This window comes from Schistocerca serialis, chromosome 6, assembly GCF_023864345.2.
Source record: "Schistocerca serialis cubense isolate TAMUIC-IGC-003099 chromosome 6, iqSchSeri2.2, whole genome shotgun sequence".
Lineage (NCBI taxonomy): Eukaryota > Metazoa > Arthropoda > Insecta > Orthoptera > Acrididae > Schistocerca > Schistocerca serialis.
The window spans coordinates 648,111,603-648,127,828 of record NC_064643.1 but is presented as its reverse complement, the minus strand read 5'-3'; the positions used below and the strand labels follow the sequence as shown (position 1 = coordinate 648,127,828).

The 16,226-nt window shown below is 41.0% G+C and overlaps 1 protein-coding gene across 1 annotated transcript in view; it reads left to right on the top strand.

Annotated features, from left to right (window-relative positions):
- The window catches only part of LOC126485089 (piezo-type mechanosensitive ion channel component), a 699,946-nt gene that overhangs the window by 316,387 nt on the left and 367,333 nt on the right, over positions 1–16,226 (top strand). Inside the window, exons 16-17 of the mRNA XM_050108694.1 lie at positions 2,104–2,247; positions 16,021–16,139. Coding sequence (XP_049964651.1) covers positions 2,104–2,247; positions 16,021–16,139 — 263 coding nt within the window. The remainder of the gene's footprint in view (positions 1–2,103; positions 2,248–16,020; positions 16,140–16,226) is intronic.

Below are 16,226 nucleotides of genomic sequence, written 5' to 3'. Positions count from 1 at the left end.
TGACTCCTCCTCCCCCCCTCTGCCTGACTCCTCCTCCCCCCCTCTGCCTGACTCCTCCTCCCCCCCTCTGCCTGACTCCTCCTCCCCCCCTCTGCCTGACTTATCCTCCCCCCCTCTGCCTGACTCCTCCTCCCCCCTCTGCCTGACTCCTCCTCCCCCCCTCTGCCTGACTCCTCCCCCCCCTCTGCCTGACTCCTCCCCCCCCTCTGCCTGACTCCTCCCCCCCCCCTCTGCCTGACTCCTCCCCCCCCCCCCTCTGCCTGACTCCTCCCCCCCCCTCTGCCTGACTCCCCCCCCCCCTCTGCCTGACTCCTCCCCCCCTCTGCCTGACTCCTCCCCCCCTCTGCCTGACTCCTCCCCCCCTCTGCCTGACTCCTCCCCCCCTCTGCCTGACTCCTCCCCCCCTCTGCCTGACTCCTCCCCCCCTCTGCCTGACTCCTCCCCCCCTCTGCCTGACTCCTCCCCCCCTGCCTGACTCTCCTCCCCCCCCCCCCCCCTCGGCCTGACTCCTCCCCCCTCTGCCTGACTCCTCCCCCCTCTGCCTGACTCCTCCTCCCCCCCCCTCTGCCTGACTCCTCCTCCTCCCCCCCCCCTCTGCCTCACTCCTCCTCCTCCCCCCCCCCCCCCCCCTCTGCCTGACTCCTCCCCCCCTCTGCTTGACTCCCCCCCCTCTGCCTGACTCCTCCCCCCCCCCTCTGCCTGACTCCTCCCCCCCTCTGCCTGACTCCTCCCCCCCTCTGCCTGACTCCCCCCCCCTCTGCCTGACTCCTCCCCCCCTCTGCCTGACTCCTCCCCCCCCCTCTGCCTACTATACTTGAGAACTAAGTAATAGTAAATGGGAAATGCCTTAACGGTCGCTTCCTTCAGGTGCCAGCCACTGCGCCGAGTGCCAGGTGCCAGTTTAGTTTCTGCGTATAGTAAATGTTTGTCGGGAAGAAAATTTTGACGTTGCAATTCATGGGGAGGAGGGGGGGAAGGGGAGGGGGGCAGTGTGTCGTCGCCTGCTAACGAGGGTATTTAACTTATTTTCACCGACTTCACTCTACCTATCTCCTCCCCCCTCTGCCTATCTCCTCATTCCCCCTTTTCTCTGTCCATCTCGTCCTCTGCCCTTCTTGTGTCCATCTCATCCTCTGCCCTTCTTGTGTCCATCTCCCCTTTCTATCACTAAGTTATCACCCTGAGCTCAATAGCAGGCTGGTGGTTTATAATGGGAACCATACATAAATGAGTCCCTGTTATGGTTAATAGGATTCCCTCAAATCATTGACACATCAAATACGTATAATTTCTTTTTCCATTCATACGTGTTTCAAGATATTACAGACATATAATATGGCCCTTTTATGGTGACTTGTGTGGTGACCAGTTTTTGTCCTGGTACAAGCCTTACAGCCAAAGTGAAAGATAAATGCATTTCGTAGAAGGCATAATTGAACACTTCCTCAAGGCAAATGCCACGTCACCACAAATATATGAGAAATTTTCTGCACTATTAGCATATTTATTAGTCAATGTTGTTCATCCCTATTAATAGCAGATTACTTATATCCCAGCACAGTTCTGATGAAAGCTCTTTGAGAAGCATCTGTGCTGAAGATCTATCTTTGGTCCAGAAAGAGGTGAAATATGAAGCTATAAAATTGTTCTGCAATCTACCCATGGAAATAAAATGGGTACAGGTATTCTCGAATAAAAATAATTAATCGCATAACAGAAAAAAACTGTAAATAGCCAGCAAGTGTGTGTGTGTGTGTGTGTGTGTGTGTGTGTGTGTGTGTGTGTGTGTGTGTGTGTGTGTGTGTGCGTGCGTGCGTGCGTGTGTGTTTTTTGTAGGATAATCCAATGGCTAATAATATTGAGCAGCAAACACCGCCCCCCCCCCCCCCCCCTTACGATCTTAAGATTTCATTTTTCGATTGATAGGAAGTATACAATCTGTTTTTATTTGTTATTTATTTGAGTATTTTATTTATGTTTTGGAGAGAATGTGATGACAACAATTGTCTATTTTTTTACATGTTTCTATGAGTAGGATCTAAAATATTATAATTCAAACTGAAGAATCCTTTCTGATGCATTTACTTTTGCTTAATTTTTTAGGCAGTTGGATATTGGGCTGGAAAGGTTTGATACAACACAACTGTTCACACGTCTTCTTACACCAACAGCATTTCTGGTTATGACAGTTATACAGCTCCATTATTTTCATAAAGAATTTTTGGAAATATCTGACATTAGAGCAAGGTAAGCTACCTATATTTATACTAATGATCACAAAATAATATTATTCAGGTAAGACTCAAGTTAAATGAGAAACTAATTAGTTGGGACCTCATACAGTACTTCTTCTGAAAAAACAAGCATGTGTTGATTATCTACTCTTTATGTCCGTAGTCTAATATATAATAATCATTGCTTCACAGTATTATATTGAGAGATGAAAAGATTTGCTCATATATTCATTTGTATAGTATTCATTTGTAATACGTTTCAGTGATAGATTGTACCCCAAGTAAGAAACGGGGGGGATACTGTACTGATTATGCTTATAACATCATTAGACCATTCTCTAAGTAGAGATGAAGGTTCAGAAACTCACTGTATAAGTATTTTTTTGGAAGAATATGAGTGGTTGCTTCAAATAACTTTTATTTCTATGTCGTAAAAAAAACTCACTACAGAGAACAAATATGACAGAGTCAACAAAAGTTACTGTGCCGCCAGCAGGCAAGATAATCCTTTTACATTCCAAAGAGAACATTATTCACTTGTTGTTGTACATCATCTTATTGAATGTCACCACATGGACCCCAGCCCCCTCCCCACTCCCTCTCCCCCCTCCCCCACCACCACTTAAAGACAGGAATTCTTGGTATGCGAGGGAACTTGCTGGCCAGTCCTCTTGTAAGCAGTAGCTGCAGACATTGGTTGCACCTTTCTGGTGGCTGTAGTGTCAGATTCGATATTTGTTGTTACCTGTTCCATGGAACTTTCCGTCAGTTTGGCCATTTCCTCCTCAGAATGCAATAGCTCAGGCTCAGTAAAAAGGGTATCCGCTTCCATGTATGCTGGTTTGAGTGTCTTGATGGAAACAGTTTCTTATTTTCTAGCTTTATTGATTCTGAAGGCATGGCTTTCCCTTCCTATCACTTTGTATGGATCAGCATACAGTGAAATAAGCTGGGGTGAACTACATCATCCCGAAGAAACACGCGGGACATTGTTTCTGAGTCCTTGGGCATGAATACTTTTTGTCTGTCATGTCTGCTGGAGTTGGTTGGTTGTTTGTGTGCTCTTCACTCACTTTCTGAGCCGTTGTGCAAACTGCATACAAAAGTGTGGTTCTGTTTGCTGTGTGGCGTCGGGGAAGATTAGTACTTGTGGAGCCTGTAATTGTTCACCATAAACAAATTGCACTGGAGAATGTTGATGTCCTTCTTTATTGCTGTTCGTAATCCCAGTATGACGAGGGAGAATGCTTCTGTGCACTCTGACATACCACACAATAGTGCCATCTTGAGTGTGTGGTGGAAATGTACCACCAGGCCGTTACTGGTGGGATTGTTGCTTGTTGTGTGTGGATGGTAGCATCCACATAACATGAGCTCATTGAATAGCTGGCTCTCATATTTTCCTCCACAATCTGTGATAATTCATGTGGTAGGCTGAACCTGGAGAACCATGTATGTACCATTCTTTTGCCACTGACTCTATTGTTATCTCAATAAGTATTGTGACTTCTGGCCACCTTGTAAAACAATCAGTGATTGCTAACAAATACTTTTGACCTGTAGAGCTCTGCAGAGAGCTGTTGATGTCTGCATGGAGATGTGAAAACCTGCATGCAGGTGTCAGAAATTGAACAATTGGTGCAAACACATGCCTTCCAGTCTTATTTTACTGACATGTTAGACACATGCATGCCCACACCCAACAATCTTTCTGCCCTCCGGGCCACAGCACTTTGGTAGCAACCATCTTAGCTGTAGCTCACAAGCATGAGTGTTGTAAATTGCACTGGACTTCAAAAACTTGCCTGCAATAGGGTTCCGGAATATAGGATCACTGTTGACCTTTTGCCGCATCACACCAAATTTCTTCTGAGACCTCTGGAAATGGTACTCATTTGAGTTGTATCCCGTGCCTCCTTCTTGGAGAGGACTGCATAGAAAATGATTTACATGGTGCTCCACTGTTAATGTGTGCCACCAAAAAGATCATAGACTGACACATTTCCTTGACATACAATCTGCAATCACATTCTCCTTTCCTGCTGTGTGTCACATGTCTATTGTGAATTGAGTTATATATTCAATGTGCTTGTACTGAGGTGGTGACTTAACCACAATACTTTGTTGGAAAATTGCCAACAGGGGCTTGTGGGCCATGAAGACTGTAAAATGTCTCCCCTCTATGTCTGTATGAAAATGTTGGACTGTCTGGTATATTGCAAGCAGTTCATGATTGATGGTGCTCCACTTTTATTCTTGTTGCATCAAATTCTTATAGAAGAATGCAAGTGGCTGCCACTTCCAGTCAGCCTTTTGTTGCAAGGCTTTGCCTACCACTGTCTGGCTTGCATCTACTATAATGGGTACGGGACTGCCTGGTTTTGGATGTCCTAGCAACACTTTCCATGAAAGATGTTCCTTGAGGTCCCAGAACACTGTTTAGGCTATGGAAGTCCATGTAATCTTTCAGTTACCTGTAGCATTCTGTTTGGTGAGCAGCATTGTGAGTGGTTCCTGGGTTACCATTAGTCTAGACAGCATCCATAATAGTTTAGCATGCCCAGAAATTTACGACAGCCTTTGTAAGAACTGGGTAGAGGCATTTTCTCCACAGCTTTGACCCATTCAGGTAATGGTGCCAATTCTGCTGTTGAAACTAAGCACCCGAGGAAACAAACTTCACTCTTTCCCAGACACACTTCACTTCATTAATAATGATGCCATAATTTTGTGGCTGTGGGTAAGTTACGACAGGGGGACTGCATGCTGATCTACTGAAGCAGAGAATATTAAAATGTCATCCAAGTAACAAAACACAAATGGCAACTCCCTTAGCACTTTGTGCGTGAACCTCTGCCACATCCGTTCAGCATTCCTGAGACTGAATGACATTAAATTGTGTTTGGGAAATCCAAAAGGCCTGGTCATTGCTGTTTTTTAATATCCACTGGAGCCATGGGAATACATTTTTATACAGTCTGTCACATTTAATATTGTTGTGCCACTAATGGTATTGTTGAAGTCCATCACGTGAGGAATAGGGTACAGATACAGAACTGTCTGTGCATTGAGTGTTCTGTAATTGTCACATATCCTCCAGGATTTATCTTTCTGTGAAACCATGTGAATTGGTGATGTCTATGCACTATCAGAACTAGTTACAATACCTGTTTGTAGCAGCACTGAGAGCAGCCTCATGGAGCCCAGTGTCATGGATGACAGGAGAAAGATAGCCCTTGAATTGTATGGATGTGATACCATATGCAATGTGTGCATTTCCTAATGGCAGTTGCTGGGATGTCATGCAGTAATTTGTGAAACGTGTCATCTGTGGACAGTGTTCCAACATTGCTTGCCATAACCGAATTGTAGTGCCTTCTGGAGTTGTTCTTGTGTGGACCACCCATGTGCACCCCACATCATTTAGACATGGAATCGCAGCATTGAATCCCTATGCAGATGACATGAAAGAGGTACTGGACATCTTCATGTAGCAAGCCACGGGCACCTCACACTGTATGAAAACCAACTCGGAAGGTGTAGATACTGCTTTGATAGTTGACTAAATCCAACATGAAGCTATAATTGTACAAAAGATCTGCACATTTAATAGGACCAGTCACATATGCAGCTGTGAAAGTCCACAATGGGTGAAAACTTTGGTTGAGTTGTGATTCCAGTCGTCTCTCGCCATATGTCAGAATTCTTGAATTGTTGTCTCATGTCAGTACATGTTGTGTTGTTGCCCACCTTGCTTATGTATACTTTATTGGATAGACTGATTTCTGACCATGTGTCCACCAGAAATTTTTCACCCCAACACAGTCGTGACAAACCATCATTGGAAATTACTGCCTGAGGTCAATGTTACATTTGTATGTAACATGTATTTCATACAGTTCCACATGCTTATATGGTTTCTGCTGAGTGTTTGCACCCTTTAATGCCTCTCTTTGCAATTTGGATAACTGCAGGGTTGAGTGCATTGGTAAACAAGGTTCCCAAAACATTTGGGATACCAGCACCATTGTCCAATCAAGAGTTGTGGTTCAGCATTCTTGTGCTTCTTTCAGATGTGACTATGTACCTGTTGCTGATAGGTAGCTACTTGCATACTGAACTTGGCCACCTGTGCTGCCAGTTATTCAGTGTATCCTGTTGGTGTGTGTTGTAATTCTGTATCCTTCATGTTTGTTGCAGAGTTAATACTATTCTCATCTGTTCCCATGTCTGCCTCATGCACCTCCTCTCACCTTATATTGATTTTTGCACACATAAAGGCCTGCCCTAGACTGTTTGTGACAATGTCTGTAGTGATGGCTAAGTACTAACGGTGTATTTGTCTCTGCTGCAACATTGGTACAGAAGTTGGCTGAGAGTTTCCATAATTGTAGCTCCCATAAGGAGTATCCAGGAAGAAGATCTGATACCATCGAAGTGTGAAGGGTTCTGAGTACCTGTGATGTGCTCTTGTCCTCCGTACAGTCTTCTGCAAAAAATTTTTGTAAACATAGCTCCAGGGATAAGGTATATCGTTGTATGAGTGCCTCCTTGAGTGTAACATAGTTCTGTTGTCCCAAGGCATCCTCCATCGCTTCTGTAACTTCCAAACTCAAGTGTACAACCACTTTATTGAATTTTAATATTTTAATACTCAGCCTGTGTGTGAACCAAAGCTGCGGTCTCTTGGCCCAGAATGACAGAAGCTTAACATTCCCATGATGCAAATTACCTGTCAAGGATCCTGATCCAATGAAAAACCCTCTTCCATTTTAACTTTTGCCGCTGATGTTTGGGTTGGCAAATCCATTTCTTCCAGCATTATGTTTCTCTGTTGTTTTTTTTTTTCAGGGTCATCACTTAAGGTACTCGTGATGTAAGTATGTATTGCAGATCAATACCAAGGGTTGCTTCACATAACTATTTATTTCTATCACGCAAAACACACATTACTAAGAACAAATATAAGAGAGTCGAAATGGGTTACTATGCCAACAGAGGCAAAGATAATCCTTTTACTCTCGAAAGGGAACACTATTCAGTTGTTGTGGTGCACTGTCTGCTTGATGTCACCACAAAGTATACAGAAAAAGTGTCTTACATGTCACTGGTATAATAAGCAAAGGTCTTATGACCAACTCGGCAGACATAGCCCAAGACATGACAGAACATTTAATAAAAGTGATAGCTACTACCAGTCAGTAGCTAGTCTTTCACTATCTCATAACTATCACTTACAGGTGCAAAGGGGAGTTAGGAAAATTAATGAGGAAGTTTTGAACTCCCCTCTCCATGTGGAGACTGGATTCAGTACTGTATATAGTTCAGGACACATCATCTGGTCACTATAAATGCCCTACACCATAGTGTGGCACCTCATAGGGAATGCAGTTATCGTTACTTTGTTCAACCACATGTGGGGAGAGTTTGAGCTCATATGTTCACAAATTTCTCTGACTGATTTATACTTTCCATTTTAATTACTAGAGGTCAACCAGCCACAGCTCTAAGGCTTTAATGTTATTATTGAATCATGCACTGAGAATTATGTTATTCTAACTGTAGCACAAGATGAATCTGAGTAGCAAAACTAAAAATGATGGCTTAGCATTAAGGATGACATGATAAGTTTAAATTTTATTGTAAGCTGTACTGCAAAATTCTAAACACAGTCATCAGTGTATAAAAATGTGTGTATTTTCAAAATAATAATAATAATAATAATAATAATAATAATAATAATAATAATAATAATAACATGTTAAATAATACAAATTATGGATACAATATTACTGGAACATACCAACACAAAATCACACATTTGCTATACATGGGTGATCTAAAACTACTGGCAGCAACAAATCAACAACTCAACCAATTACTAAAGATAACAGAAGTATTCAGCAATGATATAAATATGGCTTTTGGAACAGACAAATGTAAGAAAAATAGCATAGTCAAGGGAAAACACACTAAACAAGAAGATTACATATTGGATAACCACAGCGACTGCATAGAAGCGATGGAAAAAACAGATGCCTATAAATATCTAGGATACAGACAAAAAAATAGGAATAGATAATACAAATATTAAAGAACAACTAAAAGAAAAATATAGACAAAGACTAACAAAAATACTGAAAACAGAATTGACAGCAAGAAACAAGACAAAAGCTGTAAATACTTATGCTATACCAATATTGACCTACTCATTTGGAGTAGTGAAATGAAGTAACACAGGCCTAGAAGCACTCAATACACTTACATGATCACAATGCCACAAATATGGAATACATCACATACATTCAGCAACAGAAAGATTCACATTAAGCAGAAAGGAAAGAGGAAGGGGATTTATCCACATAAAAAACCTACATTATGGACAGGTAGACAATTTAAGAAAATTCTTTCTAGAAGGAGGAGAAACTAGCAAAATACACAAAGCAATCACTCACATGAATACATCGGCTACACCACTGCAATTTCATAACCACTTCTACAACCCTTTAGATCACATAACATCAACAGATACAAAGAAAGTAAATTGGAAAAAGAAAACACTACATGGCAAGCACCCGTATCATCTAACACAGCCACACATTGATCAAGATGCATCCAGCACATGGCTAAGAAAAGGCAATATATACAGTGAGACGGAAGGATTCATGATTGCAATACAGGATCAAACAATAAACACCAGATATTACAGCAAGCATATTATTAAAGATCCCAATACCACAACTGATAAATGCAGACTTTGCAAACAACAAATAGAAATAGTAGATCACATCACAAGCGGATGTACAATACTAGCAAATACAGAATACCCCAGAAGACACAACAATGTAGCAAAAATAATACATCAACAACTTGCCATACAACATAAACTAATAAAACAACATGTTCCCACATACAAGTATGCACCACAAAATGTACTGGAGAATGATGAATACAAATTATACTGGAACAGAACCATTATAACAGATAAAACACCACCACCTAACAAACCTGACATCATACTCACCAATAAAAAGAAGAAATTAACACAACTAATCGAGATATTCATACCCAATACAACAAATATACAGAAGAAAACAGGAGAAAAAATTGAAAAATACATCCAACTGGCTGAGGAAGTCAAGGACATGTGGCACCAGGATAAAGTTGACATTGTACCAATTATACTATCAACTACAGGAGTCGTACCACACAATATCCACCAGTACATCAACACAATACAGCTACATCCAAACTTATATGTATATACAACTACAAAAATCTGTAATTATTGATACATGTTCAATTACCCAAAAGTTCCTAAATACAATGTAACATATACCACACAGTTAAAAGGAAGTGACGCTTGATCAAGGTCCGTGTCACTTTCCATTTTTAACCAGACATAACGTCTGAGAAAGGAAAGAAACAATAATAATAATAATAATAATAATAATAATAATAATAATAATAATACATTGTTTTTGAGCCAATTAAGAGATTATTCAACTTAGGACTGTCTTTTAATATTAATTTCTTCATACTGCCATTTCAGTTTTCCTGTCCCACTTTTTACTATGATCCAAACTGTTTTCACTGTGTTGTTGAAGGAGCTTATTATTATTATTACCTTTCATTCCGAACCAGACCTAAGGTCTGAGAAAGGAAAGGTAATAATAATAATAATAAGCTCCTTCAACAACACAGTGAAAACAGTTTGGATCATAGTAAAAAGTGGGACAGGAAAACTGAAATGGCAGTATGAAGAAATTAATATTAAAAGACAGTCCTAAGTTGAATAATCTCTTAATTGGCTCAAAAACAATGTGTTTCACAGAGCAGGCCATCATCACGTTGTATTTAAACCTTTCAAAGTTTACAAAATCATTTTTTAAAAGATACTTCCGCCATTTGACTGTTAATTATTCATTTATTGTACACAATGATTAATGTCAAATGGTGGAAATTCCTTTCAAAAAATTCTATGTGACTGTTTCCCCATTAAGGAAAGATCATATGGCAAATAATGTCTCACCACATCTTAAGCCTTGTTGGCTGTTATGAACTTTTTCAAACATTATAAGTTAATATTTCACAAGCATTTGGCTTCGCTGCTGTTACAACCCAGACATAATGTTTACCAAATTTTGTTACAGCCAGTAAGGCCTAAGGTGTTTCTGAACCTGATTCGCCAAACTTTGATAGGTTTAAGAAGAACGTGATGATGCCCTACCTGGGTGAAACACATCATTTTTGAGCCAATATAAAGCATTTTGCAACATAGGACTGTCTTTTAATATTACTTGCAATAGAGTAGCGGAAAATCCAGGATTGATTGTGACAGTATTATGAAAAGGATAGTTGCTCCTCACCATACAGCAGAGATACAGAGTTGCACACACACACACACACACACACACACACACACACACACACACACACACACACATATGCACGCAATCTCTGACTGCTGAGGCCAGACTGCAAGCAGCAGTGCATGATAGGAGAAGCAGCCAGGTGGTGGGTGTGAGGAAGATGTTGGGGAGGGGAGGGGGAAGGATGGCAGGGTAGGGGTTGGGGATGGTAAATTGCTGCTTTTAGGAGCATACAGGGATGATGTGGAGAGAGGGTAGAGCAGTAAGATGCGATTGGGATGTTGGACGGAGGGCAGAGGAAAGTGGGAGGTAGCAGAAAAGGAGAAAATAAAAAGTCCCTGGGTGGGTTGGTGGAATGGGAACAGGGAAGGGGCTAGGTGGGTAAGGAAAATGACTAATGAAGGTTGAGGCCAGGAGGTTATGGGAATGTAGGATACATTGCAGGGAGAGTTCCCACCTGTGCTGTTCATAAAAGCACAGATGACACCAACTGTGAAACAATAATTGAAATGAAGAACATTGTGTTGAGCAGCGTGCTTAGCAAAGGATGGTCCAGATTTTCCATGGTTGCAGTTTGTCGGTGGCCTTTCATGCAGACAGAGAGCTTTTTGGTTGTCATGCCCACATAGATTGCAGCACAGTGTTTGCAACTTAGCTTGTAGATCACATGACTGGTTTCATAGATAGTCCTGCCTTTAATGGGATAGGTGATGCTTGTGACTGGACTGTAGTAGGTGGTGATGGGAGGATGTATGGGGCAGGTCTTGCATGTAGGTCTATTATGGGGATATGAACCACGAGGCAAGAGGTCTGGAGCAAGGACAGTGTAGGGATGGATGACGATATTGTGTAGGTTCAGTGGGTGGCAGAATGCCATTGTGGGCAGGGCTGGAAGGATAGTGGGTAGTACATTCTTCACTTCAGGGGATGTTGAGAGGTGGTTGAAATCCTGGTGAAGAATATGATTCAGTTGTCTCAGCCCTGGTGGTACTGAGTCATGAGGGGGAATGCTCCTCTGCAGCCAGACGGTAGCAAATGGGGGAGAAGGTGTTGAGTTTCTAGAGGAATGTGGGTAGAGCGTCCTCACCCTCAGTATACATCAGAAGATGTGGTCAGTGAATCTGAACCAGGTAGGACGTTTGGGATTCTGGGAGTGTAGGAAGGATTCCTCTAGATGGCCCATGAATGGGTTCATATAGCATGGTGCCATGTCTTCAGATTTGAGGTACAGCTATGGGCACCTGCATGGTACTATTCTATGCCAACCTATTCATGGGCCATTTAGAGGGATCCTTCCAGCACACACAGAATCCCAAACCCCTAAGCCAGTTCAAATTCATTGATGACATCTTTGTGATGTAGATTGGGGGTGGACATCTCCTAACCCATCAAGAGCAGTGAATCCTGTCACGTGATTACAAGTTAAGCTGCAACCACTGTGCTGCATTCTATGTGGGCATGACAACCAACAAGATGTCTGTCTGCGTGTAGCCAAGAAATATCTGAACCACCCTACTGCTGAGCACAATCCCCAACATGACATTCTTTGTTTCAATGACTGGTTCACAGCCTGTGCCATCTGGATCCCTCCCATCAACATCAGCTTTCCTGAATGCACAGGTGGGAACTCGCCCTGCAATATATATGTTCCCATAACCCTCCCAGCCTCAACCTTTGTTAGTTAGTTTCCTTACCCATATAGCCCCTTCCCTGTTCTGATTCCAGCACTACACAGCCCTCTTTTCCACCAACACACCCACGGTCTTTTTACTTCTATCCTTTTCTCCTATTCCTCTCCCCCCCCCACCCCCCTTCCAAACTCTGTCTAGCCTCCCAACTGCACCTTGCTGCCCTACCCTCTCTCCACCTCATCCCTGAATGCTCCCACAAGCAGCACATTACGGTCCCCCAACACTACCCTGCTATCACTCTCCTTCCCCATTCCAGCTTCTTCCTTACCTCCACCACCTGGTTGCTTTTCCCATCAAGCACTGCTGATCACAGTCTGGCCTCAGCAGACAGAGACTGTGGTCATGTGTGTGCGAGCTGTGTTTGTGTGAGTGATTGTGTTCATGTTTGTTTCTGATGAAGGTCTTGTTCACCAAAAGCTTATTTTCTGAGAGTATTTTTGGTGTGCCTGTCTGTATCTCAGTACCTTGGTGAGTAACATTTATCCTTCTCATAATACATGTAACTACAATAGAAGTTTGCTGTACTACCACACCAGAATAGACTGGAATTAATTTGATGAAGAAATTTCTCAAAGAATTAATAATCGGCTCACCAAAGGCAGCCACAAAATTGTAGACTTTTTGATAACATTTTTTGTCATTAGAAGATAATTTCATTTTAAACACATTGTTATTAGATAGTGTATCGATTTTATGAAAAAGCATTCTAAAATAAATTTTCTTGTGATAATGAAGGCGTCAGTAGTATTATAATAAAATGTTGTTCCGATGAATACAAAGTTACTTACTCAATTAATCTTTCATAGTAATATTTTCCCAGACATACTTAAATGTGCTGTTATCAAGCCTCTTCACAAAAAAAGAGATGCAACGTAAGTAAAGAATCACAATCACCCTCATATTGTCACCAATACTTTCAAACCAAGGTCATTGTGTACATTTGAGTTCACAACCAGCACTGATAAATGTTCTCAGTAAAAAAAAAAAACAAAACAAAACAAAAACTGTCTACTGAACAACCTACTTTTATCTTAACAGACAATATACTGGAATCAATAAATCAGAAATGATTACCACTGGAATTATTTTGAGAGTTGGTTAAGGCTTTATATTGTGTGAATCATGATGTCCTCATGCAAAAGTCAAACCTTTCTCAAGTATAAGACACACACTTTTACTTGGCCTCTCTGAGATTAGTGGAAATCGGCTGATTTCATGTCACTACAGAACATTTAGGCTTGTTGCCAACCTTAGTTACACGATAGTACTGTGGGCCATAAGTGTAAGTAGCCCCTCTGAATGTAATGTTGATCTGACCATAGAGATTGTTAAAATTATTTACAAAGTTGAGCGAAGCGGCTGCACCTGGTCCATCTAGTGACTTGCCATCAACTTTTGTTTCACTTTTGCGATACAGTAATCCGTGACACATTCGTTTTGTCACTTTTGCGATACAGTAATCCATGACACGTTCATTTCTTTTATAAGCTGCAATACATACGCTGAATGCTCTGGGTGGAGGAGGCGGTGCTTGTCTCAGCAGGCAATGCGTTAAGGGCTGGTCCTAAGCTTACACTCCCAGCAGTCTCTACTCAGGACCCAAGTAAAAGTGTGCAGTTGGTAGTAGACACAACAAATTTGTTGTTTTTGACTTCTCTACCTGACAGGAAACAGAGCGCATCAGTCCCTGTTGACCATATAGCAGCAGGTACTTGGAAATTGAAGCACTTGTAAGTGGTAAACTGTAGGCTCTTTTTTGGTTCCTCTATTGTTTCTGATATTCCACTTTGCTTTATTGGAAGAGTCGATGTTCTTCTTTTTGCTGATGATGCCATAGGAATAAAACTTACTACCAGTCTTCATACTGAAAATGGGGCTAATGTATATTTGAAAATATTGACAATTGGTTAAAGGCAAATGGATTACCATTGAGTTTTGACAAGACTTAGAATATGCAGTTGAGTACTTCTCATAGAAAACCTCACAAAAATAGTCTACTCAAATAATAAAGTGCAAGAAGTAGCAAGTTTTTAGTTCATGGGAAAATACAAGCTGACACACGAAAAACTGGCCCCAAGTACTGGACTGCTCATAGTCACCAGCCAGTTGTCATCTATTGTTTCAAAGCTGTTTTGACTATGGTTTTTTATTGTCCATATGAAAGCCATTATGACTTGGTTAAAACATAAGAAGTAAATATCTCAGCAAGATGTAGCCTCTTCAAGAAAGAATCCCAATAATGGAGGCATATGTGTCTACGGGTTCATTTAAGGAAACATGGGACTGTTTGCAAAAATGTTGCCTCATATTTCCAACCAGCAAACAGTGGTATACTGGATTTTGGACAATGTGGTGCACTATAGAGTCAGTTGCAAGTGCAAAAAAGAATCGAGCCCTGTCCGTTCGTACACCTGCTGTGATCACGGATAGTTGAACACAAACGATTCAGAGTCCAAAGAACTAAACAAGTAAATTGTTGCAACAAGTGAACATTTTGCGTTGGTCTTGTCAACATGTTTAATGTTGGATGCCCTGCTGTATTTCATAACTGATGAAGCCTGGTTCCATCTGACATTACATGCAAACTCCCAGAACACCAGATACTGAGATACTGGTCAACATCCAATATGTTCATGTTTGGGGGAGGGGGAAGGAGTACGGTGTGCCATATCAGCAAGTGGGATTGTGCGTCCTATATTTTTTGAGACAGCACAACTGGATTTCATGTGTGGATCTATTCTGAAAGACTGTAGTCCATGCTGCCTTTCTCAAAAGATATAATCTGATAAATTTTAAAAGATTTCTGCTACTACTAAAAACACACAAAATTTCCTGAAGTTTTTTATAAATGCCCACACAGTAGTACTGCAACTAATTACATTACTTCACAATAAATACAGTGTTAACTGTTAAACAATGACTAAACTCTCAGTATAAACACAACAGAAGCAATCATGATGCATTCACAGGTTATCCAACATTAGAGACAGAAAATTCATAGAAAATAAACAAGCGAGAACCAAGATCTTTCAGCAGAGGTGTCTGCATGATGTGTGGACATCGCCATATGTGCATCCATTTTAAAAATTCTTGTAATTTTTGGACTTCCTCCAGTCAAATTTCCTCGAAGCTAACTTTTTCTTGTTCAGAAAACTATAGTGAATTTTTTAAGAGAAAAAATTAAAAATAAGTTTTTGACACTTATTCATGTACTAGTCCTCTTAGTGGAACATAAAACTGTGATCACCCTTCCCACTTCTGCTATTTGTTGCATTCATTTCACTTAGTGTGAGGTAATCTTTTCACATGAAATCTTATAGGCGGCATTTTTGCAACCAAAAAATAGTTGCAACTCCTTAATGCTTTTATTAATTTTTAATAGTGTTATTTTATTTGTTAAACAACTGTGTAAAAATTATGGTTTTTGTCACTGGGAATCTAAGCCTCTGGGGGTGAGAGGCCAATTTCCTTGGAATACCTAGGCCCGAGTGTCAATCAGTATTTTTGTGCATAAATACTGCTGATAAAGGATAGCAGAACTTTAACCATTTGAAGATGAGAAATACCACATCTAGAAGCTTCTAATATGTTAATAAAGTTCCTAAGTCATTAAACTATTAAAAGCTTTGTAGCTACCCATGGGTAATAGTGCTGCTTTTTGTTTTCAAAGTGTTTCATTGAAGGATTGTTTTCAATTTTTTTTAATATTAAATTTCTGTGTAGGGCAGCTACACTTAATTCGGCTCGAACTAGTCGATCTGGAGATGCTTCAGGAAGAGATATTTCACTTCGTGAAGAAGATACTGATGAAAGTTCAAGGCCAGATGATGCAAATGTCAGAGGTAAGTTGTATTAATGTGTATTAAGTTTTTAAAATGCATCAAGCCCATTCAGAGAGCTGTCATTATTCCATCCTGAATTTTCCATTG